Source organism: Hibiscus syriacus, unplaced genomic scaffold (genome assembly GCF_006381635.1).
Source record: "Hibiscus syriacus cultivar Baekdansim isolate YM2019G1 unplaced genomic scaffold, ASM638163v2 tig00110840_pilon, whole genome shotgun sequence".
Taxonomy (NCBI): Eukaryota; Viridiplantae; Streptophyta; class Magnoliopsida; order Malvales; family Malvaceae; genus Hibiscus; species Hibiscus syriacus.
In genome coordinates this window covers 811,964-838,306 of record NW_024062887.1, presented here as the reverse complement: position 1 = coordinate 838,306, position 26,343 = coordinate 811,964, and the positions used below count along the sequence as shown (strand labels likewise).

The window sequence follows — 26,343 nt, the reverse complement described above, 5'->3', positions numbered from 1 at the left end:
GGGTTGACCCGAACTACTAACCTAGAATTCAGGGCGTTATAAATCTCCCATCCTAATAAGAAATTTCGTCCTCAAAATTTACATGGATAGAAAATATACGGATATTAGAGTTTCATAGATTCCCCGATTTCCCAAGTAGTTTCTTCAACCCCATGATTTCTCCAAAGTACTTTTACTAAGGGAATCCTCTTGTTCCTCAGCTCATTCACTTTCTTGGCTATAATTTAGATCGACTCTTCCTCATAAGTCATGTTAAGGATCAACTCAACTTGTTCTAATGATAAGGCATGAGACAAGTCAGAACAATATATTCGAAGCATGAACACATGGAACACATTATGAATGCGTTCCAACTCTGGGGGTATGGCTAAACAATAGGCTACTAGTTTGATTCTCTCAAACACCTCATAGGGAATGATGAAACGTGGATTCAACTTCCTTTTGCATCTAAAATGAAGAATATTTTTTCAAGGAGACACCTTAAGAAATACTTTATCGCCCACAACAAACTTGATTTCTTTTATTTTCAAATCTGCCTATCTGATGCCTCCTTTAGTCTACTCTGGATTGTTCTGACCTTTTCATCGATTTCTCTAATCAAATCTAGTCATATTATCTTTCATTTACTAAGCTCAATCCAACAGAGAGAGGTTCTACATTTGTGCCCATACAAAGCCTCATACGGGGTCATTTGGATGCTTGACTAATAGTTATTATTATACGCGAACTCTTTTAAAGGCATGTGATCCTCCCAACTACCCTCAAAATCAATAACGCACTCTGACTGATCATCTGTCTGAGAGTGAATAACGCACTCTGACTGATCATCTGTCTGAGAGTGAATAACGCACTATGACTGATCGTCTGTCTGAGAGTAAACGCGGTGCTGAAATGAAGTTTGATACCTAGGGAAATATGAAGAGCATCTCAAAATTGAGAGGTGAATATGGGGTTTCTGTCTGAGATGAATGAAGTTGAGACTCCATGTAATCTCACTATCTCACGAATGTAGAGCTGCGCTAGCCTCTTTAGGGTGAAATCCATCCTAACTGATAAAAAATGAGCGCACTTGGTTAATCAATATAGTATAACCCAAACTGAATCGTGCTTTTGTCTCGTAATCGGTAACCCGATTACGAAATCTATAATTATTTTGTTATACTTTCACTGCGGTATCAGAATTGGCTAGAGTAACCCTGAGGGAACCTGATGTTCCTTCTTAACTTACTGGCACACTAGATATTTTACAACAAACTCAAACACTTCTCTCTTCATCATTAGCCAAAAGTACAACAGTCGAAGCTCTTGATACATCTTATTGTTATCAGGATGGACCGAAAGTGGACTACAATAGGCTTCATAGAGGATTTTATTATGCAACTTCTTGTCCTTGGGCATACAAAGATGATACCTAAAATACAACACATCTCCCTATCGCAACTCAAATCCTGGGGCCTCGCTCCGGCGGACTTGCTCTACTTGAGCCCTTAAATGAATATCAACACTTTACAGTCTTTTAACTTCATTCACTAACTCAGGTTCTACTTGGAGATCATCTAATAAAATCCCATCACTGGATAAACTCAGTCTCGCTAACAAGGCTCTTAGCTCTGACATCGAATTTCGGCTCAGCATATCTACTACAATGTTTACTTTTCATAGGTGGTAATCGATAACAAAGTCATAGTCCTTTAATAACTCAACCCATCTACGCTGTCTCAAATTTAACTCTTTTTGGGTAAGCAGATACTTTAAACTCTTAAGTGTGAAGACTACGACTGTAAGCTCTAAATCATGGGTGGGGTAATTCTACTCACGAGGCTTAAGTTGATGAGATATGTAAGCTACCATATTTCATTCTTGCATCAGAATGCATCCTAAGCCATTTACGAAGCATCACTATACACTGTGAACTCTTTTTCTGACTCAGGTTGGGTTAAGACTAGGGCTTGGATTAAAAGGGATTTCAACTGCTCAAAGCTACTATGTTGCTTCTCATTCCACATAAAATACACTCCCTTCTAAAGTAACTTAGTCATTGGGGTTGTTATCATCGAAAAACCCTTAACAAATAGGCGATAATAACCCGCGAGACCTAAGAAATTGCGACCTCAATTACACTATTGAGTGGCTCCCACTCGAGTACCACGCGAATCTTTAGAGGATCAACTCTAATACCTTCCGAAACCACTACATGCCCTAATAATGAAACTTCAAATAACCAATATTTGTACTTTTCAAACTTAGCAAACATGTGACGATCACGAATGGTCTACAGAACTATATGGAGGTGTCGGTCATGCTCATCCTCTAATCGTGAATATACCAAAATATTGTTAATGAATACCACCGTGAACTGATTCAAGTACGGGCGGAAAACTCAGTTTATGAGGTCCATGAATACCATCGGGGCGTTGGTGAGTCCAAACAGGATTATAATGAACTCATAATGATCGTATCTTGTCCTGAACGTTGTCTTTGCTATATCCACATCCTTAACCCTTAGTTGGTAATACCCGGATCTTAGATCGAACAAATGCTCCATTGAGCTGAGGTCATTGATTCTAGGTAAGGGATACCAGTTCTTTATGCTTAACTTATTCAACTGACGGTAATTGATGCACAACCTCATCGATCCATCATTCTTCTTGATGAAGAGAATCAACGCTTCCCAAGGAGAAATACTTGGCCGGATAAACCCTTCTCGAGCAATTCTTGAATTTACAACTGTAATTTTTAGCTCAATCGGTACCATATGATAAAGAGTGATGAGCACTAGAGCAGACCCTGACATTACCTTTATACCAAACTCTAACATTTGATATGGTGATAAACCCAAAAACTCATCTGGAAAATCTCTAACTATTCGGATGTCCTCTAATCTCAAAACTGTAACTCTGGTGTTGATTATGTGGGACAAGAAAGCTTCACAACCTTGCTCCAACATTTTTTGCTTCCCGAGGGTCGATAGAACCCTTGTACTTTTGGGCTTTTTGCCAAACATCACGATCCTAGTCTCATCCTCCTTCCTAAGCTTAATTCGTTGAAGCTTACACCTCAAGCTCACATCTTGCTCCGATAACCAGTCTATACCCAAAATTAAGTCAAACTCTTTGAATGGAACTCTAAAAGATCGATGGGAAAAATTTTACCTTGAATTTCAATCAGACATCTGTGATGGACTTTCTTCACTATGACATTTAAGCCAAAAGGGATAGACACTCTAACCCCTATCCTGAGATTTTCAACTGGGATATTTTTCTCTTAAACTTAGTCATAACAGATATAGGAATGATTAGATCTTGGGTCGATTAATACATTGACTAAAAGAGAAAACACTTTAAAGGTACATGAAATCACATCAACGGCATCGCAGTCCTTTTGGGCTTGGACTGTATACTGACAAGTGATAACTCTGGGCTCAGTACTAGCCCCAAATCAGCCTGCACCCCTACCTTTCTGACCTGATGCATAACTCCCACCTCTTTAGGGCCCTATATCTATTTAAACTGGCAGTGTTAACCTCTAATTTGAAGCTAGCATTATATCTCATGCCTCTGTATAATCTTTGATGAAGTGGTCCAAGGAACCATAACGATAACAACCTCTGGACCCTAACAAAAACCCCTATACCTCCGGCCACAAACTGAACAAGCAGACTAAGACTGAGTTCTCGATGAACCTCAGAACTCGCTATTGATATGGTGACCAACGACCTCCTGCTCTAGTCAGACCTACCACCTCCTCTGTTCGCCTGATGCCCAAGTATACTAGACTACCTTGACAAGGCTCTCCAAGAACCCTGAGAGTCTTGCACCCTCTTAAATGAGTGAGATAGTCTATACGACTCTGCTGCTCTCCTAACCTACCTGAAAGTAGCACTCGCCATTGCAACTTCTCTCACAGAACCCTCTCTAGAGCCTTTGCCTGACGGACTAACTCGATAAAAACTCTAAGTGGATTGGCATATAGATGACTGAGGATATCTTGACAGAGGCCCTCTCTGAATTTTCTATAGTGGAAATACTACGACGCCACCAACTCTGGTACGTACCAGCTAAGTCGAAGGAATTCTACCTCATATTCGAACACAGAACGACCCCCTGTCTCAACTGTAAAAATTGATCTCTAAGATAGTCCATGTGAACCTATCTTATATACTTATGTCAGTACTCCTCCAAGAAGTGCTCCCAGGTTGGTCGCTTGGGCTCCATAGATATCTCAACTGCCTCCCACCATTCTATTACATCACCCTTCAACAGGGAGGTGACATACTCAAGTAACCCTCAGGAGTGAGGTGTTACTGTTGAAGGGTTCTAAAGGTCTCTCTCAGCCACTGATCAAATACCACAGGGTCATTATCTTCTGATTCGAAAAAGTTTGTGGTCTGATACCTCTAGAGCCTTTCAACAAGGGACTCATGTGGTGCTACAACGGGTAGGGTTGTCGAAACTAGCTGGGTAGGTAGGTTAGTTGGCATCCTGGGTATGGCTCTAGCAATACGTCTTAGGGTGAGAGTCATATCTCTAAAGAAATTTGCCTCCTCAACTCCCGCGTCCCCGGGCTCATTAAACTCAATATCGGGATAAACTTATCACCAAAATCACCCGCAAAGAAAGCTCTACTCTTGTGTCTACCCTTCTGACTATGACATGGGCTCTTATCCATGTATAATCTCTGAAATTAGAATAATACGAGGAGTTACTATCACTATTTCAAAAGTAGAATTGCTCTTAACATCCCTAGAGACAAGTATACTCAAAAACTTTTACTGAATCTGACCTGCGAGCCCTAGAAACGTCTAAACCTAATGCTTTAATACCACTAAATATAACACCCTAAACCAGTACGACACAGTCGACCGATAAGAATGCCACACAGGACCACCGAAGTGGCTAACCAATTTTTTTTCTTTAATTTCTCAATTTAAAACGACCATTTATAAATACTCATGTTAAGATAAATCAACCATAATTTAAATAAAATAATTTACCTCAGGAGCTCCCAAAAAAATAATAATTCAAATCATACAGACCATCGTTTAAAATAAGTTACGACTCGAATATATAAAATGAGTTTACAATTATATATGCCCTCTAAAGATGAACTCGAGAAGTATTCTGCACTAGACTGATCTGGATCATTGCTGGCAAAAAGGGTCATCTGACTGCTCCTCGACTAATCTGCATAAGGAAACAGATTCCAAACACTGAGCTAATTACCCAATGCCACACTAACAATCATACTAAAAGTGTTCATGTCATGCTCAAACTAAATAAATAACTGCAATAGTGAGTATACTCGCATACTTCACTATCTACTATGTGGTAGTCATCGTGGTACGACTGAGGGTTCTACATCTCAGAGCTCACGTACCCCTCTAGTCTACCGAGGATGATTACCCGAAATCTCTACACCGATCAACACCCTCAACTAACCCACCCCTCGCGATTGTCGAACTTCAGCCCTAGCTGGTCAGTTTAAAGTGCCTCACACACTACCTAAGGATACTCGGACTAATTCTATACTTCGACATCATAATCTTACTAAAAGGGCTCAGGTGTCCTGTTTGTTTCCCAAGCATCAATCAAGGCTAGTTTTATGTCCCTTAATTTATCTCGTTTCTAAATGTAATTAAGCATTATTATTGTACCCACTTAACGTTTTATTGGAAGTTTACCCAATTTGAAGCATATAAGTCAACGACTATCCATATACCATTCTATGCTTATTTGGTTAAATTCAGGATGGGGTTTTGAAACCTACTGTAGAGGTTTCAAACCATAGTAATTTTTTTTAGGGTATGGACAGGGGTTTCAAAACCTTCTGTAGAGGTTTTGAAACCTTTGTGAAAATTTACATTATGGATAAACGGTTTCAGAACCAACCATAGGGGGTTTCGAAACCTCTTATGTAACTTCAAATTTTCACATGTTTAAACACTTCAAAACCTTTACAAAACCATTCCAACATTTCTAATCGATCAATATAAGTTTAAACATGATAGAATGGGTCATAAAGAGCTTAAAACAAGTTAAATAACATCAAATGCTAGAATTTACCATGAATGATCATACAAGCTTCCCAACTTAAAATTTCTAGGAAATGTATTACCTTGAATATTTGGTTTGCTAGGAAAGTCCTCAAATTACTCAAGAAACAATTTCTTTTTTTCCTTTGCCCTTGAGCTTTCCCTAACTTCTTTCACTAATCAAAAGTAAGGAAATGGGATCATTAACTTAACTAGGTATATAGACTAAAGATAAAGACACTTCCTATCACTTGAATCCATCAAACCACTTAGAATCTAAGGATTATCTTAAACCTCACAAAAACCCATTTTTGTAAGCTAAAAGAAAAACTTGGAAAATAGGGCTTGAAAGGTTGCTCATGGATTGATGATTAATAATCATAGCTTATTCCAACCCAACTAAGCTTGAAACCTTTGAATTCTTTCCTTGAAGAAGGAAGGAGAAGAGAAGAAAAATGAGGTAAAAGATGAGTGTTTAGTGAGTTTAAAAATGAGGTGTAGTTTATGTGAAAATCATATTATTGGGATGGGATTTTCAGTTTTCAACTAAAAAGGGAATTTTTCACTTTTAGACCCTCAACTTTCTATTTCATAAAATACTTATCACCAACCATTAAAACTCTTGGGCCCAACTCGAGCTCACTAACACTAAACTTGATCCAACTATTTTATAAGATCTTTCGCATTCAATCTTTGGGTCTCTGGTTGACCCGAACTACTACCCCGAAATTTGTGACGTTATGAAAGGAATAAAAGAGTTGTGGAAAAACTTACTCACAAAATTCTTACCCTTTTTTCAAACAACAAACAAATGTTAAAAAGGGAAGAAGAGCTAGTTGAATCCAGTGGCGGATCTAGAAATTAAAAAATGGAGGTCCAAAATTTTTATATTTTATTCTAAAAATTTTGGGTTTGCAAATTTTTTTATTTTTTTCTAATCTCATTAACAAATTAAACCAAATTTAACATTTTTCTCAAAATAATGAGGGGCAGTCTCTCCCAGGTAGCCACATACATCCCCCGGTTGAATCAATACTTTGCTGGACTCTTTCTTAAAGAAAATTGCATTAATCATATGTCATTACTTCCCAAACTTTAAGGAAAAATATTAAAAAAGATTATTAAGATTTATATATTAAGGAGTTAGATTCAAGTTGAAGCAAGGAGGATGCAGTTAAGGGACAATTTGTAGCATATGGCAGGTTATTGGTTGAGTTAAAAGTAAAAGACAATCAAATTGAGATATAAAAAGACGAAATCTTATGTGTTCATTTTTCTTTTGGAACGTTAGGTTTGGGAAGACGGAGATTGGCTACTCTTATTCCTCAATTGGACCACCTGTCTTATCTCTATCTTCTTGCTCATTAGAATAATGAAAAGAGTAAAGTACTCAAATGACCCGTACTATAGGGTGATATTTGGTTGGGTTATCCAACTATTAAAAGTTATGAAATGGTCCCTTAACTATAAGACACTGCTTTATTGAGTCACCCAACTATTAATAGTTACAAAATGGTCAATTGACTATTCATATATTCCAAATTCGTATTTTTCTGTTAAAAAATGACAACAATCTATGCTGGATGTTAACATGTTGAATGTGATATGATAAAATATGATCTCAAAATCACAAACGACTATCATATTTCAGTCAACATATTAACTTCAAATTCAGATTGTCATTCATTTTTAAAGAAAAAAGAATGAGTTTGGAACATATGAATAGCCGGGTGACCATTTTGTAACTTTTAATAGTCGAGATACTCACCAAAGTAATATCCTATAATCACAAGACTCAATAAAGCAACTTCCTATAGTCAAGGGATTATTTATGTACTTTACCCTAATAAAATAAGGTTGCAAAATAGATTCATTTTGGGTCGTTTCTTTTATAATTTTATGCAATAAAATTACTTTTACAAAAAAAAATCATCAAATTTAATGATATTACTATTATACCATATGGGTAAATTGATCAAATTAAGTCTTAGGTTTAATATTTACTAACAAGATAAAAAAACCTTAATCCTAATCTCTCAATATTGATAGAGAAACAAGTTGCCCTAAAGCATCAGAACTGTTGAGTAAAATGAAAGGAACTTCATAACTAACCCAAGAAACTAATAATTATGTTTTTTTTAATAATAAACAAATTACATAATACGAAAATTAGTCCCTTATTATTTATTAAACTGGTCATTGTCTATTTTTTTTTGGAGTGTTTTACTCCTAATATTTTATTTTAGGATAAAAAAACTCTTAACATTTAATAAAATAATCGTTTTATACCTTTTTTTTGAAACATTTTAGCCATCAACGTTTCATTTTATGTTAAAAAAAACTCATATTTTGGAGTTTTAATCGTATCTTAACTAATGTTTTTAATCTATATAGGGAGTTTTTTTGCCTTAAAATTAAATGTTAGGGCCAAGATATTCTAAAAAAGAATAAGAGCCAAAATGATCATTTTGATCAATGTTGAGGGTTATTTTTGGCATTACGCCTAAATAAATAAGAAAAATGAAACTAAATGCGTGTATGGAACCTTTTCCGACAGTAAGAATAAAAATTTAAAGTAAGTTTCACGTGCGACAGTCTTAATATACGGTTAAAGAAAGATGTTACTGGTTTTATTTTTATTTTTTTAATAAAATCGGTAAAAAATTACCTAAAACATTATTATTTCTATCGATTTTTTTATTATAGGGTGCTTTCTCAGTTTTGTTAACATATCCGGTAAAACGTTACCAGTTTTGTTATTTTTTCTACTAATTTTGTTATTATTAGACACTTTACCGGAAATGTTAAAAAACATTGATGTTTTAAGTATAAATAATAACGTTTTAGATAATTTTTTATCGATTTTGTTAAAAAAATAATAACAAAATTAATAACATATTCGATTAATCGTATATTAAATTTATTGCACGTACAACTACCAAAAAAATTAGGAAACATTTTTTATGCAATATTATCAGATTTGGTCAATTACATACATTGTTAAATATATTAAATATAAATATGATAAAAATGTTCAAAAGTATTGTACAATTCTATTAATTACATACTTGAATTATAACTCTCTTTAACTGTCCCATCGGATTTATTACAATAATTACCCTCTAAAAACGTTAAAAAAGAATACGCATGCACACCATAAATCTAGTACTGTATATTAATATTATGGAATCATATTAAAAAATATATATTTTAACATATAATAGATTTTTAAAATTAATAATGAAGCAAATTAAATAAATTTTATAAAATTTGAAAAGAAGAATAGTCCAACACAGCACATCTCCTTTGAACATTAATGATTGAGCATATCCACCTGTCTAAAGACCAATAAATAAAGTGTAAAACTGTATACTGAAAATAGGAAACCATAAAGTAGAGGAAAAAATAGAAGAAAAAGAAAAAGCTAACTTCTCTCTCCACTCCACCTTCGCTCTATACTTCTACGGCTGCCATTAACGCGTATCTCCACTGCTTCAAGTACTCCAGATCTCAACTCTCTCAAGAACTCAACTCCTTCACTACCCAGATCTCTCTTTTTTCTATTTCTTTCTTTCTTGGTTTCGGTTTTGTATTCGGATTCTCAAAAGATAATGGAGTCGGAGCAGCACTTGAAGCGGAAGAGAACGTACAGGCCTTACTCCCGAGCTCAGTTTTTGTCTCTCAGGTCCTTCATATTGTGCCTTTCTTTCTTCGCTTTCCTCATGTTCTTGTCCTCCGAATGGTTCCCAATCCGAACGGTGTCGTTCCACCCCGTTCTCACCGTCCCAAGCATTTCAATCCTGTCCAAAACTTCCTTTCAAGATTCTTTTCATGGTAAACTAAGGCTGCCTTTGAGAGTTGATGACCGTGTTTTGTTCCCCGATCACTTGCTCTTGCTTGTATCCGACAAGATCCATGAGGATGACAAGTTGGACTGTGTTTACCACAAAGTTTTGAATGACAAGGATGTCGTTCGTCGAAGGGTTTTGTCTGTTGACGAATTCGATGGGTTTCGATCGGTTGTTAGGTGCCCTATTCCTCCTTGGAATTACACGGCTGCCGCGGGTTTGATGTGGAGAGGAGATGAGGTTGATGATTATGGGTGGTCTTTCAGGAGTAATCGGACGGTTCATTCATGGGACAGATTGGTTTATGAAGCGGCATTTGATGGGAAAACCGCCGTTGTTTTCTCTAAAGGGTTGAATCTTCGACCGCATAAAGAATCCGATCCTACTAGGTTCATGTGCCAATTTGGTTTGAAGAACCGGGATGATCAAGAAGATAGAGGGTTTGTGGTAATGACTGGAGCAATAGTGGCTGCTCAAGAGGTTGTTAGGTGTTCATTGCCGAGGAGTATAAGAAATAATCCGGATTCCGCCCAGGGAATTCGAGTTACTATTGTACATCACCCAATGCCATCGGCAGCTAGAACTCGCAATTCCAGATCCTATCAGCACGGGAGGAATCAGAGAAGGCATAAGGAGAATGTACCTATGCCTTCTGTGGCTAAACTATACAATCCTACTTCCCACCAGACAAAAAGGAACCAGGGGAAATTCGAGCTCTGCGCCTGCACTATGCTCTGGAACCAAGCACCGGCACTGCAGGAGTGGATTATGTACCATGCCTGGCTCGGAGTTGAACGCTGGTTCATTTATGACAATAACAGTGATGATAGAATTCAAGAAGTTGTCGAAGAACTTGATTTTCAAGACTATAATGTTAGCAGACATACCTGGCCATGGATTAAAACTCAAGAAGCAGGGTTTTCACACTGCGCTTTGAGAGCAAGAAATGAGTGCAAATGGGTAGGATTCTTCGATGTCGATGAGTTCTACTACTTCCCTTATCATCACAGGAGAGGTTTACGGGGTCAGAACTTACTAAGATCCCTAGTAGCAAATTATTCTTGGTCACCTACGGTTGCAGAGATACGAACAGCTTGTCACAGCTTTGGACCATCTGGATTGAGCTCACCTCCATTGCAAGGAGTAACTGTAGGTTACACTTGCCGGCTCCAAAGCCCTGAGCGACACAAGTCCATCGTGCGCCCTGATTTTCTCAACGAAACTCTTCTCAATGTGGTGCACCATTTTCAGCTAAAAAAGGGATTCAGGTACCTGAATGTTCCAGAAAGTTCTATCATAATAAACCATTACAAGTACCAGGTATGGAAGACCTTTAGAGCAAAGTTCTTCAGAAGGGTAGCAACTTATGTTGTTGACTGGCAAGAAAACCAAAACCAAGGGTCGAAGGACAGAGCCCCAGGGCTTGGAACCGAGGCCATTGAACCACCGAATTGGCGAAAACAGTTCTGTGAAGTGTGGGACACCGGTCTGAGAGACTTTGTCCTTGCAAATTTAGCTGATCCTGCCACTGGAACCTTACCCTGGGAGAAGCCTCTTCTGTAACAAGACCAAATACGGTTGCTCCCAAGCTTGGTGCCCACGGAAAACACAGTAATGACCACGACAAAATACATTCTTTCCATTTTTCTTTGGTATTTTTATCTGATTTTTTTAGATATGAGATCAATTGATTATAGGTTCTTAACACAGCTGTAAATTTTGTGATGATGAAATAACATTTTTTCCCATCTCTTTCATCTCTATGCTAGCTAAGGAGTGTGGTATTGATGATTTCTACCATGGTTATTTCTGCTAATGTGGCTAATTATACATCATGTTTCCCTACAAGTAAGATTGCCTAGACTAGGAGACTACTTCAAACAGTTCAATGAATTTAAGGGGAACAATTCAGATAAAGGAAAGTAGGAAAAGCTCATAGTTCTATTTTATTAATAAGAATGGGATGAAGAACTGAATGCATGATGTAAAATGTTACAAATATCTTGAAGTACAACATAACCACGCATAGCTTGTTCATTAGTAACTTCATGTAAGCTGGAGAACTGAACTGCCAATTTCGGAAGTTAAGCAACAAGCAACTCTAGTACTTGGTCTTGCATGAGAAAGTCAAATACGGTTATGTGTCTGAGTGTCTCATGTGAGTGTGTTCAATTATTTTTTTTTTGAAGTTTTTTAACATGTTTGGAGAGATATTCACGTAGCTATGTGTCGATATAAGTTGGACAAGTGTAAAATGTGAGTACCTCCAAAAATGAAGAACTGGTTCAACATAGATATGCAGAGGATATATATGTATTCATACACGGCCTAAAGGCACATTATCTACAGCTAAAAACATGTCATTGCGTGTTCTACGGGAATACTAAGCATATGTATTTTCTTTATAAAAGAGATTTTCAAATGCATATTCGAGAATGTTTCAACTTTCAATGCCAAGCATTAGACATTTAGCAATGTAATATAAATATTTTCAGAGAACAGAGCAAAATTGAATTATCAATTACATGGTAACGTGTAAGGCCCTGCATCTGGATATCTTCTGTCCTTGGTTTCAAGAAACATCGCCTGGAGAACCTAAAAATCTGAAAACAAGAACAAAAAACCCTCAAATTCAGAGAGTCTGAGGGAGAATAAAATCCACAAAGTAAATAAAACAAACAACCAAAATAGCATATTATAGAATCTCAAAGGATAGACCAAAAGAGCATGCAGTTTATATTTCAGGTGTAGAGTTGTTGAGCAGGATCGCTATAAGTGACCCGAAAGGCTGCCAATATTGCAGTCAATCCAAGCTTATCCCATGCCCATCTCGCATAGCAATAATCCAACTTATAGCATAGACAGGCAAGCATACCAAACATTACACTGTCATTGAAAGCATGACTGAAACTACAATCAATCTTTGTATTGTCATCTTAATCATTATTTTGGCTAAATGATATCTGCAGTTTACACATGGCATGAAAACCGGATGTTTTTTTCACCAAGTTTAAATATTCAGATACCAAATACAATCAAATTGTCCTTAAGAATATCATGCTACTGTTCTCATGTTACGTGCATCTATTAAGATATATGATTAATTAGTTGGTCTCATCGACAATTGAACAGTCTCATTAAAGTTAGAGAGGAAATTTTGAGTGATATATAGAGGTAAAAGAAGGGCAGTATGTGATCTTGGATTGTTATCGTTGGTGTTTACGGGAAGAACATCCAAAAATTTCTTCAACACTCTAGAAAGGTGTCATGAATGAAAGAGAAGACAAAGACGAGGAGTTCAGAATCGAAGCGAGAGAATTGGGGGGAATGAAAGAGGGATTAGGGATTGTGAAAAGAGGAATCGGGGAATTAGGGATTTCAATTCCTAAGGCTAAGACAGAAGACAATTACCTTGGAAATGGATACTCGAAGGGAGGATTGGAAGCCGAATTGGACAAGGAACATGGGCTCAGAAGTAGATCCAACCAGCAGCCCATAGGAGAAAATACCTTAGTTGTCATCTGCAATAGAAGCTGTTAGAGTTAGTTACTACATTGTCCAGCTGTCAACGAAAGAGTGGCCAAAGTACATTGCATTGAAAATAAAAACGTGTACTGGAGGAGAAAAACGTATCTGATGAATGAATGAAAATCCTTTTTATGTAATCTCTCTTCTTCTCTTCTAAATATTTCCTTCTTTCGATCTTACCTTCTCTATTTCCTTCGGCTCATAATAAATTGGTATCTAGAGCCACAACTCCTGGCAAAGCAATAGTTGCATCCTCTGTTTTTTCTATGATTCAACAGCTGATTGAAAACTTATCAAAGCTAGTGAAGCAAGATCAGTACTTGAAGACAAGGATTGCAATGAATAAGGGTCGTTTGGAGTTGATTCTAAAGGACTTGACAGGAAGGACAGATGATTAAGAATCACTAAGCCCTGAAATTGAGCAAATTCATGGAGAGAAAAAAATGGGTCAGCTTTCACTTAGTGAGTCTAACCCCTTCTTCTTCACTCCTAAAAAAATATTATCAGTGACAATAGAAGAAACATATGATGTTTCGTAAGTGTTCGATAAAGTGTCAGAAAGAGTAGATCATGTTGTATTCCCATCCATCACCGGTTCCATGAAGGTTAATTCACGACTGCAGCAAAAACAAGCCACGACAGATTACAAGGCTCCTATGAGGGTTGAGTTGGAATTTGCACAACAATTTCAAAATCAAATTAAGGTTCCAGAAGAATTGATGGGTAACGCAAAAAACCTGAATTCTATAGTTCAATCAATGTTGAGGAAAAATTATTTCATAGTGTTTATGAATGTCAGTGAACATATATCAATCCTTGATCATTATGTGTTTAGACTTTTGTTGATGGGAAGGAGTATAATTTATTTGGCTAAGAATTGTAGTGTGAATCAAAGTTTGCACCTTATGCTTTCTATTATATTGAAGTTGGGTATATGGAGCAATCTCAATGTTTATGATATGGACAACGTCGACCAACCTTTTTATAGTCCACAACAGATTTGTTACTATGTTCTTTGATTAATCTATAGCAATTGGACTCCTGTTCCTCGAGCTATGAAAGAATACAATAGCAACATCAAAGCTTAATGGCTATCAAAGTCTTCATACAACAGTAATTTTGTTTTTGTATGAAAGCATGTTTTGCCTAGAATTTCATATTAGAATTGACGAGATGGATTTGATAGTTGAAAGAGGGATTGCTGCTCATTATAGTGGGAGAGTCTTTGTTACTGGTCTACTTGAGGTATCAACTTTAATTACATATTCTGAAAATCTGATGTCTCATTTGGAGTTAGTTGATGGGGATCCGGATGAAGGTGGTAAGCTAAGAATCTCTAGTGCTACTATACTGAAGCTTGGTAGGAACATGATCACCTATTTTTTAGCACCACAGAAACTTAGTGCTTATGTCTTAAGGTTAATTACAGCTTCGAAAGAAGAACTAAAACAACATGAAGAAGGAACAAAGACTGATGGCTTTGAGCCTAAGTATGGTATTCACAAGGCTTTATCTTGGAACAATGTCTTTTTCACAAGTTCAAGAGTTTGGGATTTTGAAGAATTGTTTGGGAATGTTGAAGTTGATAAACATGCTGCTAAGATTCCAACATCAGATGCGATTTATGTTTTCGGACAAAGGCATAAGGCCCCTACAAAGATTGAACAATGTCTTTTTGATATCAAACATTTGTTGCATGAATCAATAGAACCACAAAAGAAGGATCTTATGAAAATTGATTCCAATGAATACAATAACAACAATGTTGATACAAAGGGTGGGATAAAAGTTATCCAAATTCCTAGTGGTGTTACTGGAAATATGGCATCTTGTGCCAAAATGACTATATATCTCATATTAGGTCTTCTTAGGAAACAAAATGTGATGCAAATAGTTGTAATGTGGAAAATGTTTGATCCTTGGGGACAAGGATCATCTGCAGGAAGGGTGAATGTCATAAAAGGAGAGGAAGCCAACACTAAAGGCATCAAAGATCAAGTAGAAGTCAAAGATCATGTTGAGATTAGATTCCCTGGTACAATTCTAACTAATTGCACATATGAAGTTTGCAGCTCAGAAGTGACTACCGATAGCATGAAAAGATTCTAGGAATTTAAAATAACAATGTTGATTGCTACAATCGTGAGCAAGTAAAATGGTAGACAGATTATTGTTCAATTAGTAACAGAAAATGGTAGACACTAGAGAAGGCAAGAATCAGGTACTAAAACAACAACTTCAGAAGACTCAAGGAAGGATGAAGCTTTAAGTGAATACAAAATTGACAGACAGAGGTATAAAGACAGAGGACAGAATTTACCTGAAGTTTCGGTCTTACCATCAAACCTCACTTGCTCTTCAAAAAGGATTAAGGCTGGCAGCAAGGGTCTATGGTACCTACTTCGTTTTACATTGCATGAGGTTAGTAGCATATAACTTGTTATATGAGTCCTTGAAGGTGCAAACAATGAATTATGATAGTTTTTTGAAAAAGGAATCTAGAGATCAACACATTACCTTATTGAAGCCTTTCAAGTTTGGACATAAATGACAGTTGAAGGTCCAATCTGCTATGAAGTTTGACAAACATAAGGAGAAGAAGTACAATCAGCTGCAGTGGAAGAACTTAAGGTTGGAAAACGTCATTGGGGTAAACTATATTGTGCTTAAGGCATAATTATTAGGTTTTGATCCTTAGGGACAATGATCAACTCATGGAGGGGGTATTGTCATGAATGAAAGAGAAGAACAAGACAAGGAGTTCAGAATCGAAGCGAGAGAATTGGGGGAAATGAAAGAGGGATTAGGGATTATGAAAAGAGGAATAAGGGAATTAGGAATTTCAATTCCTAAGGCTAAGACAGAAGACAATTACCTGGAAATGGATACTCGTAGGGAGGATTGGAAGTCGAATTGGACAAAGAACATGGGCTCAGAAGTAGATCCAATCAGCTGCCCACAGGAGAAAATACCTTAGTTGTCATATGCAAAAGAGGCTGTTAGAGTTAGTTACTACATTGTCCAGCTGTCAACGAAATAGTGGCCATAGTACATTGCATTGAAAATAAAAATGTGTACTGCAGGAGAAAAACTTACTTGATGAATGAATTTTTTTTCCTGTAATCTCTTTTCTTCTCTTCTTCTAAATCCTTCCTTCGATCTTACCTTCTCTATTTCCTTCGGTTAATAACAAAAAGTTGGAACGGAACCAGCTTCATTTTATGTCATTAAAGGTAAATTTTTGCCCAATCAATCAACGTGTCACCAAAATAAATCTTTGAAAAAGAATGGACAAAATACCCTATTTCTATATTTTAGAAGTAACACATATTCTTTTAAAAATGTCTCATATTGTTGAATTGAGAAAGCCAAAACGAAATAAAGAACTACCTGAAACAAAGTATGCGACAGATGATATGAACAAGAGATCAATGCTCATAGTTTGATTTGTTTCATACTCACTCTTGCACTGCTAATGGCATGTTACTCGTTTATTTTGCAAGTGTTGCATCCAATTTCTCTCCAATGAAAGTAATCCACGCCTGAAAATAGAGGAATACCATCACCATCAGATCAATAAGAGTATCCATATGCTCAATTTATAAAATGTATAAAATGATAATTGGTATTTTCAATTGGTTTCGATACCAGTCCAAGAGTATTGATACCCTATAGACTTGTATCGATACTCAATTTATAAAATGTATAAAATGATAATTGGTGCTTGCAATTTGTATAATCTGTTTGTTTATCCATATGCTTGATGTGTTCTGCAATTTGGTCCTTATTGTTTGATTACATACTTACTATGTTGTTTCAAAGCTTTATTAAATTTTGATTTGATCCAATTTTTCTCCGTTATCCGAATGTAGCAGAATATACATACCGATTTGGTAGAGGGGGTTACAATAGTGTTCTCTTCCTTAAGTTGTGTAGTAACCTTTCCCTTTTTTCCTAAGAGAAAAGTCGGAATTTTTTTAACTCCCTTTGTCTGCTATAAGACTAGCTATTATTACTCTACTGAAGGTTTACTCTTAGTTCGTTGTCCAGTTTGCCCAATCGTAGTTGCATGCAACGGAGGATGAAATGTTAAAGGTTTACTCAAGTCTGCTTACCTTCTTTGAATGTTAAGAATTTTTGTGTTCTGAAAATTTTCAATTTAAGTTACATTAGTATAATTTATTTCTTATTACTTAATTGTGACTTGTGAGTCTATGTAAATGCTTAATTGAGATGTAAATTCAATTTTGATTAAAAACCTCATGCAATTCGACCTTACTTGGATTTCAGTTTGTTTAAAAAAAGAATCCATTTTTAGAAGTTGAGTTAATATTTTCAAAATTCACAAATAATGTTACGTGAAAAACAAAATAAAAGAAGAGTATTCTTACACTGTATTGAAGAAATTAGAATTCCAAAAAATAAGAGAAAAGATCCTACAAAGTGCATTAAAGGAAGCCTAGCTCTCTGGTGCATGGAAAGAAGATGCATTTGATAAAGGGTAAAGATGATTAGAGACCTGGGAATTTGAAGGCAGAAATGGCAGCTCAGACCTTCCAGGGTAAAGAGACAGACTGGCCAAGTAATTCTCTGCAAAGAATTGCATTGAGTAATGGGAATATAGCCAAAACCCCTTTCCACACAAATCATTTGAATAGTTATGACACAATGAAACCCCAAACACAAGTAACTTACGTGCTCCAGACTTGAAAACACCTTGGCAAAGTGATCCCTGCATCAGTTTAGCAGCATCCACAGCCAAAGGTTCACCGTCATTCATTGATTTAGCTGCCACACCAATCTGAACAAAACACTGGCAGTCATGAACAAAAACTAGAGACCTGCAGCATGTTACAGAGGAAAGAGATTCCCAAGCCCTGTAAACGAGAAACAACAGCAACCTTTAATTTCAAAACAGAACACAAGAACCAAATATAATGGTTGACGGTGGCGAGAAGGGACGATGATTATTTTAAATCATTTTAAATTTAATAATAATAAAATAATTTGTAGTAGGCCTGTAAACGAACCGAACGCACACGAACGGATGTATGTTCATGTTCGTTCATTTAATAAATAGACGAACATAAACGAACACGAACATAAACGAACAAAAAAAAATTTGTTCATGTTCGTTTATTAAGGAATATAATTTGTTCATGTTCGTTCATTTAATAAATAAACGAACATAAACGAACACGAACATAAACGAACACGAACATAAATGAACACGAACATAAACGTTGGAGACCCTACCTTCCATTGTTCTTTGATGAAAAATAGGCGACAATGCAAATCAACCAAATCTACAGTGATAAATAGCGTAAGAGTTGATTAGCAGTGATGAAATGTTTGAAGATATCAAATATTTCGATCGATCTTTTAAAGATATTAAATGATTCACACAACTTTAATTTAACGCTATAACATTTATCTTAGTGGTCCATGATTACATATGAACAATCATTTTCCGCTATTACACTCTTTTTCAGAAATTGCATAGAAACCTTTGTTTTGTTTTCTGGCAAATTCTATATATTTTTCTCTTTACTGATGCTCGTATACTTCCGATTGTTACCTTTATATTCCCATCTATTTCTAGAAAGAAGTATACTGATGCTCGTATACTTCCGATTGTTACCTTTATATTCCTATCTATTTCTAGAAAGAAGTATGATGTTTTCTTGAGTTTTAGATGTGAAGATACCTGCAATAACTTTACATATCAACTATTAAGCCAAATAAAACAGAGAAAGAGATGAAAACAAACATGTAAAACTTCATATTGCACTATAATATAACTTGTTTTGAAGCTTTCAGCGATCGTCTCCACTCTCTAGTGAACACTAGGGTTTGGGGAAAAAAGGGGGAAATGAATATAGGTGCGAGGTGCCTCACAGGTTAACATATTGGATTTAATCTCCAAATAAAATTGGATTAATTATGGAGTTGGTCATCAGAATATCATATTAATTAATATTTTTAAGATACTAACAAATTGGTCACCAAAATTGATTTAAGAAGATTGGGTAAACATAAATGAATGAACATAAACGAACATAATCGAACGAACATAAACGAACATAACTGAACGTTCACGAACGTAAATGAACGAACGAGACCTATGTTCATGTTCGTTCATTTAATTAAACGAACAAAAAATCTTGTTCATGTTCGTTCATTTAATAAATAAACGCACATAAACGAACTTCCCGCCGCACGGTTCATGAACGGTTCGCTGAACGTTCAGTTCATTTACAGGCCTAATTTGTAGTGACTAAAACATGAGCAATTCAAAAGTTAAGTGAGTAAATTGGGAAAATTGAAAGTATAGTGAGTGAAATAAGAGAAAAATTAAAGTTCATTGATGAAAAGGTGTAATTTACCCAACAATTAAAATATTTTAAGTTAAATATTTTACATGAAATAAACCCGCCCTAGATAAAAGATTGCTCATACTAATGAAATTTAAGTGATAATATATAAGGAAATTGGTAAAAAGTAAAAGTAGTTTAATATTGAAAAAAATTGTTTGAAGAGATGAGTAAAAAGAGTGAAAACGCTTTAAAGAAGGTCAAGATTAGGAAAGTCGCATTCGTGTTGTTCATGTATGAGTTTAAATCTATTTTTACAATATAAATTTTTTTAGTTTTATGTACATTTATAATATTTTGGTAGATGAAAATAGATAGCTGAAATCAATAATAGAAAATAAAAAGATATTTACTGAAAAAAATGAATTAATCTCAGTCATTTATTTTCACATATTTAAAAAATCAAAGGGGCAACGAACGCCCTTCACTCCTCCTGGCTCCCTTGGATAAAAGCAAAACAAATCAAAGAAGTCGATGATTTGATACTCTGTAATGCCTTATTTTGCGACTCATTTCAGAATTCAGCTCAATGTGTTAGTTACTTTGTTTCTGCTTAATGTTTGAGCTATAATTTTGCTTTTATAGTATACTGTTCTGAAGACTTACATGTTACTAACAAATAGGTCGTCGAGACATGAGAAGTATATATATATATATATTATAAAAATCAAAGTCAATTTAATTTTAATGCAAGTTGGTATGCAATTTCAACGATAACACCTTTTCTCTGTATTTGCATATGTTCTGGGTACGCCAAGTAAATTCTAAGCAGGTATTTAAGATACTCGCTGATGAATTTTTATTTTTTAAAGAAAAATATAAAATAGTAATATTATTGGGTTGAATATGGGGTATTATTATTTAAGCATTTTCGTTCGTTAAAAGGGATTATAGTTTTGAAAAGGAGAAAGTGATGTAACATTTAGATTCGAACTCAAATTTTGTTGACCATTGTCAAGTACTATTAATTTTTATTTCAGATTTTTTTACTTGAATTTTATATACGGTAAACATCAATCATCACTGAATTTTACTCTCTTTTCTATTTCACTCATTATACTTTAAGTTCGTTCAATTTTCTCACTGAACTTCACATAATTAGCATTTTTTGTCACTCAACCGTTTTCTCACTACACAACGTTATAAATGAGCTGTTATATAGATGCAAAACGACGTCGTTTTGGTGAAAAATTATTTTTCTAAAACGAAGTTGTTTTAACACTGTTAAATATTTAACGGTTGAGTGACCAAAAATTCTAATTATGTTAAGTTCAATTAGAAAATTGAATGGATTTAAAGTACAATGAGTGAAGTAGGAGAAAAAAAGTAAAGCTCGGTGATGATTGGAGGGAGCATTCATCAGCGCCGATAAAGACGTCTACTGTCACAACATCATCGTCCCCTGACTCATGGACGGAGAGCAGGCACTTCCAACTCGTCCTCAGTTGTAGCATCGGAACCATCACAGCAGCCATCCTCTACACCAGTGTACATTTCGTAACCGTTTCAGATGTCACCGCAGTCGTATCAGATATCACTGTAGCCATTTCAGATACCACTGTAGTCAGATCAGAAGCCACCGCTTCCATATTTGATGCCACTGCTGTTGGGTCAGATGACACCGCATCTGGTTCAAATGTCACCGCCGCAAGGTTTGATGACCCCTCTTGGCGGATATTATACTTCCATGCTTGTAGATTCAGTGTGGGGTTCATATGCTGCTTATTTGACAGGTGAAGGTGCACCACATACACAGACACCTACGGCGCAGTTTTCGCACTCATCAATGTCAACGTTTTCACAGTTTCCTATGAGCGGTGGGATAGTCAGCCATACACTTCCAGAGTCCTTATTCTATGGAGGTGCTACATCGTCATCTATCCCTCATCAACAAAATGTAACTGCTCCTGATGATGATAATGATGATGATGATGATGATGATGAGACTAAAGAGGAATAACAAGTTATATGAAGAAATCCTCATCGACACAGATAACCACCGCCTTGCGGAACACATTCAAAACGCATGCATCGAAATAGTTGTTTAGTTTGTAATGTTTTTATTTAATTTTGTTTGTTGAAAAGTAATTTTAAAGTTTTTATTTAATTATGAACTTTTTATTTATATTGTTTGTTAATGTTTTTATTATTTAATTGTTCGAATTGTATCGTCTGCATTTAATGTTTCTATTTAATTGTTTTTATTATTTGAATTGTATCGTTTTCTTGTATTTAATTTGTAATGTTTTTATTTAATTTTTACTTGAGTAGACAATTACTCGGTGATGCTCAAATGACATTAATTGAAAGTAAATTTTAATTAAATAACACACACTTAGATTTTATAAACAAATATTACATCATCATAGCATCAACAGTTACTTGATTACAAAAGAGATGGACATTTTTTCCTATTGTGTCCTAGGTTTCTACAATGCCCACATCTTTTGTTTTCTCTAAACGTCTCCCGAATATCCATATCACAATGAATTCGAGTGGATTTTGGACTACCAGACTCCCTTAATAAGGACGAATCTGGTACAACCGGAAACCAATTTTGAACCTCATCAGGGTCTTTCTCATTACATATGGGGAGAACTCAAATTATACCTTAAATACTTCTGAAAATCGGTATATGAGATCCACAAACCAGTTACAATCTTGAAGGGTATGAGAGCAAGCTGCTATGAAATGAGAGCATGGATACTTCAGAACTTGAAAAAACTCACAGTCACACCATCTGTCTCGTAGATTAACTCTAAATGAGTTAGTTTGAATCCCTTGAAGAGGTCGTGACATCTTTGTGACACGAAGTAATTAATGGGTTCTAGAAAAAATTGTTACAGATATTCCATTTGATGCAACAATTTTTTTTGTAGATCTGCAATTAATCTTGGGTGATATGCATGACCGTTTTGCATCCAATTTTGAGCTCGACCCCCAAGTTTGGAAAAAAAGCTCTCCCAATTGAAAATATGTTGTTTTAACCAAAGCCGTTACTGGTAAATTGTGTGCCCCCTTTATGGTCGAATTGATAGCCTCAACAAAGTTGGTCGTCATGTGTCCATATCGATATCCACCATCATATGCATTTGTTCACATTTCTTTTTTTTAGTGAGGATGATGTAACTGTATCCTTCCTCGTTCTTTCCTCGAAAATCTTGAAGCATTTACTCAAATGTTTCAGGTAATAGTTCGTAACCTAAGCGTCAAATGTAAAACTTACTGTTAAGTTTCCGTAAAAAATGAAAATAATTGAGAAATAAAATTAGGCATTTTGACATACTCATGCACACAAGTAATTGGCGCTCATCATTCTTCTTGAACTTTCCATGATAGTTAGTAGCAATGTGTCGGATACAATACTAATGTTGGACATAGGGTGGTTGCCACATTGGACACAAAGAATTCATTGTTGCTTTGATTCGAGCTTCACGATCTGAAATGACACATATTTTTCCCCTCGTTACAACATGTAAGCGTAAGTTCCTGAGGAAAAAAGTCCAATAATTTGTATCTTCTCCTTCAACAAGAGCAAAAGCAACTGGAAGAATGTTGCAATTACCATCTTGGACAACTGTCAATAGTAAAACTTACTTGTATTTTCGTACAAGAATGTCCCATCGATTTGGACCACGTGCTTACAGTATTTTACAACACTAATGCACTGTGGGTAAGTCCAAAAAGCCAGTAGAATTGGCATCGATCGGGAAGCACTCTATTATTGTGGTATGCATGGCAAGTTTCGAAGTCAACAATTATCCTTGGATTCAATCTGCGCACTACCCTAAACCAACTTTGTAGTTCTTTGTAAGTTGCATCCCACTCACCGTGAAGTTTTTTAATGGTATTCTGCTTTGCCTTCCATGCTTTCTTGTATGAGGCTGTGTACCCATATTGCGACTGTATAGCTGAAATCAACACCTCAATAGCTATATGGGAGCTTGCTTTGACCATGTGCATGATGACTTGGTAGATAATGTCGAAGTCTAAGTTGGGATGATCCTGGTTGATCCCTCCAGCACAACATGTATGAGGACCGTTGTATATTATTAGTCTCATATATTGTTTTTCCTCTTCCTCTTCGATACACGAACTATCCAGTTACATCCGTTATCACGTTGGACACAGTGGTAGACATACTTTTTGATAATGGAACAGTCGACTCTGGACTGAATAGAATTACGAATGTTGAAATTCTTAATTGCAATTATCACTTCTTCTTTGGATGGAAACTTCATTCCTTTATATAACTCATCATCATTGACTGGTGATTTAAATCCGTAATCACCAACATTAGGAATATCTGCAAATTTTGGCTTGTACATTGCACCATAGTTAGCTTCATACATGTGTGTTGGAGGTTCGATGTGTACATTATTTGTGGAAACTTCATCTACATCAACATCATCGGAGTCCATATTAAATTGCGGTGATTCTGGCTGAACAAATAGTCCAGTCTCAGCATCATTCACAGTAGCTCACGAAGAGGTTGTTCTGGTGGAGATGAGGGTTCCTCCACGATGTCGACATTTAGGTCGAACAAACTGGTAGTTGAATGTATTCCCCTTAACTTGAATGCATTTCGAAATTGTGGTCGAAGAAGCTCGCAGTTGAATGCCTCCCCCTGGAACTTGAAGGCATTATGTCAAATAGGTACTGTACCTATTGATGCGACGAGGGCACCTCCATATTCAGGTTAAAGAAATTGGCAGATGAATGTATTCCCCTTGAACTAGAAGCGATGTTGCCATACAGATTGTTGGTGAAGCCACCCCGGTACGGATTGTAACAAGTTGCTGATTAATGTCTCCTCATTGAACTTGATGGGATAACACCATGATGTAGATTTCCCATTAACGAGTTAAAATCATTGCACATTACTTGAGTTGGGCTGTCAACTTGATCAGCTTGTTAAGCGAGCCCATAGTGGGAGCATGATGACATACCACGAACTGCAGACACTTCAACAAATATCGCATACATCTATGTATCAGCGTCTGAATATTGATTATGGGAATCAACCATCATAGCAACATGTTCATCATTGGAGAGTTCGAACGTTGTATAAGTTAACGGAAATATTGTTGCTGGAAATGTGTAACTGAAGTGAAGACAGTCTTCTAGTACTTCCAACATGAACATTCCTTGAAACTTTAGTGATCAGTTCCTCAAGAGTGATGTTTCTCTTTAAGGATATTCTGACATAATGGTTTGATACGAAGACGCCGCTGATTTTATCTTCCCGGATTTCTCCATCATAATAAACAATAGCTGAAATACACATCATTTTGAGAGTTCGAAATATTGAGAGTCTTATATTTACAAAAACAATAACTGAAATACACTTAATTAAATAAATAGTATATGAATTAAAATATAAACTAATCCAAAAAACTTAAAAATTCACAATAATTTAAATAACACAATTTCATATTGTTACCGTATCTGTAAAATATCTCGAGGTATGATCCCGCTTTCCAATTTTACAACCGAAAAATAATATAAAATAATTAGCACAATAAAATTTATTCAAATAATTAAATATAAAATAAATATAATATAATATAATATAATAAAAAATAATTTTACCTTATAAAAACAATAACAAAATCTACTTAGCTTATTAGAAAGAATTAATAGAAGTGAGAATAAGCAATAAATTTTGGTGTGGTCATGTTTGTATTCAGAGGGATTGTTATTTATAGTGTAGGGGGAGCATTTAAAAGCCAAGTTTTCATACTCAGGTGATAATGGAGTACCAATAATTCAACGTGCATAATGGAAGGCGTGAATCATGATTTACGTCTTCCGTACATGTCAAAAACTTGCCGCGCCTTTCCTTTACGTGGCGCCAGTTCGGATAGAATCCCATGATTTATTGTCACCGTGTCAGAAAGTGTACTAAATCGATAATATTTGGGGAGAGGGTGCCTGACATGTAATTTTTGGGTCTAAGGATGATATTTCGGTAAAAACACCCTGAGACTAGAGGTGCACAAAAAATCCGAATATCCGATTTTGCACAAAAAATATTCGAAACCGGATTTGAGAAAAACCGATTTTTTAAAAACCGGATAGTATAACCGGTTTGGGAAAAAATTGGACGACCGGATTTTTTACCAGATTAAAAACCGGTTTGAAAAAAACCGGATAAAAAATTAGTTTTTTATCCGGAAAAAAAATCCGGTCTGGGGTTTAAAAAATTGGATGACCGGATTTTTTACCGGATTAAAACCGATTTTTTTCAAACCGAAACCGGTTACACCGGTTACATCATCCGGCCCTCCAAACCGGTTATGATTCGAACCGGTTTTTTTATAAATCGGTTTTTTGGCTTAATGAAAAAACCGGATCGGTTTTTATCCGATCCGGATCGGATTTAAATCCGGCTATGTGCATCTCTACCTGAGACCATACAGGAAGCCCCTTTACCGGTCTTCTGATAAAAGGATTGGCCATTGGCGAAATCCTTGAGATCATCCATGATCTCTCGCTTCTTCACGGGATCCATAGCCAATGTGTCAAAGGTGCTTGGATGCTTAAATGGAGCCGCCTCCCA

At 35.9% G+C, this 26,343-nt stretch overlaps 1 protein-coding gene and 1 long non-coding RNA gene across 2 annotated transcripts; one reads left to right on the top strand and one right to left on the bottom strand.

Moving 5' to 3' along the window:
* Positions 1-9,521: 9,521 nt before the first annotated feature.
* LOC120143333 (glycosyltransferase family 92 protein RCOM_0530710-like) lies at positions 9,522-11,640 on the top strand. The gene has a single exon (XM_039157682.1). The coding sequence runs from the start codon at positions 9,643-9,645 to the stop codon at positions 11,440-11,442; it is 1,800 nt and encodes a 599-aa protein (XP_039013613.1). The 5' UTR covers positions 9,522-9,642; the 3' UTR covers positions 11,443-11,640.
* Positions 11,641-12,308: 668 nt separating this feature from the next.
* LOC120143235 lies at positions 12,309-18,302 on the bottom strand. The gene is made up of 4 exons (XR_005517917.1): positions 18,103-18,302; positions 17,927-17,997; positions 16,798-16,949; positions 12,309-12,482 (listed from the first exon to the last, which is right to left on the bottom strand). It is a non-coding gene; the product is annotated as an uncharacterized LOC120143235 (long non-coding RNA).
* Positions 18,303-26,343: the final 8,041 nt, after the last annotated feature.

What these genes read in the sequence shown, in the direction of transcription:
- LOC120143333 (XM_039157682.1), top strand. Translation starts at nt 9,643, where the DNA reads ATGGAGTCGGAGCAGCACTTGAAGCGGAAGAGAACGTACAGGCCTTAC.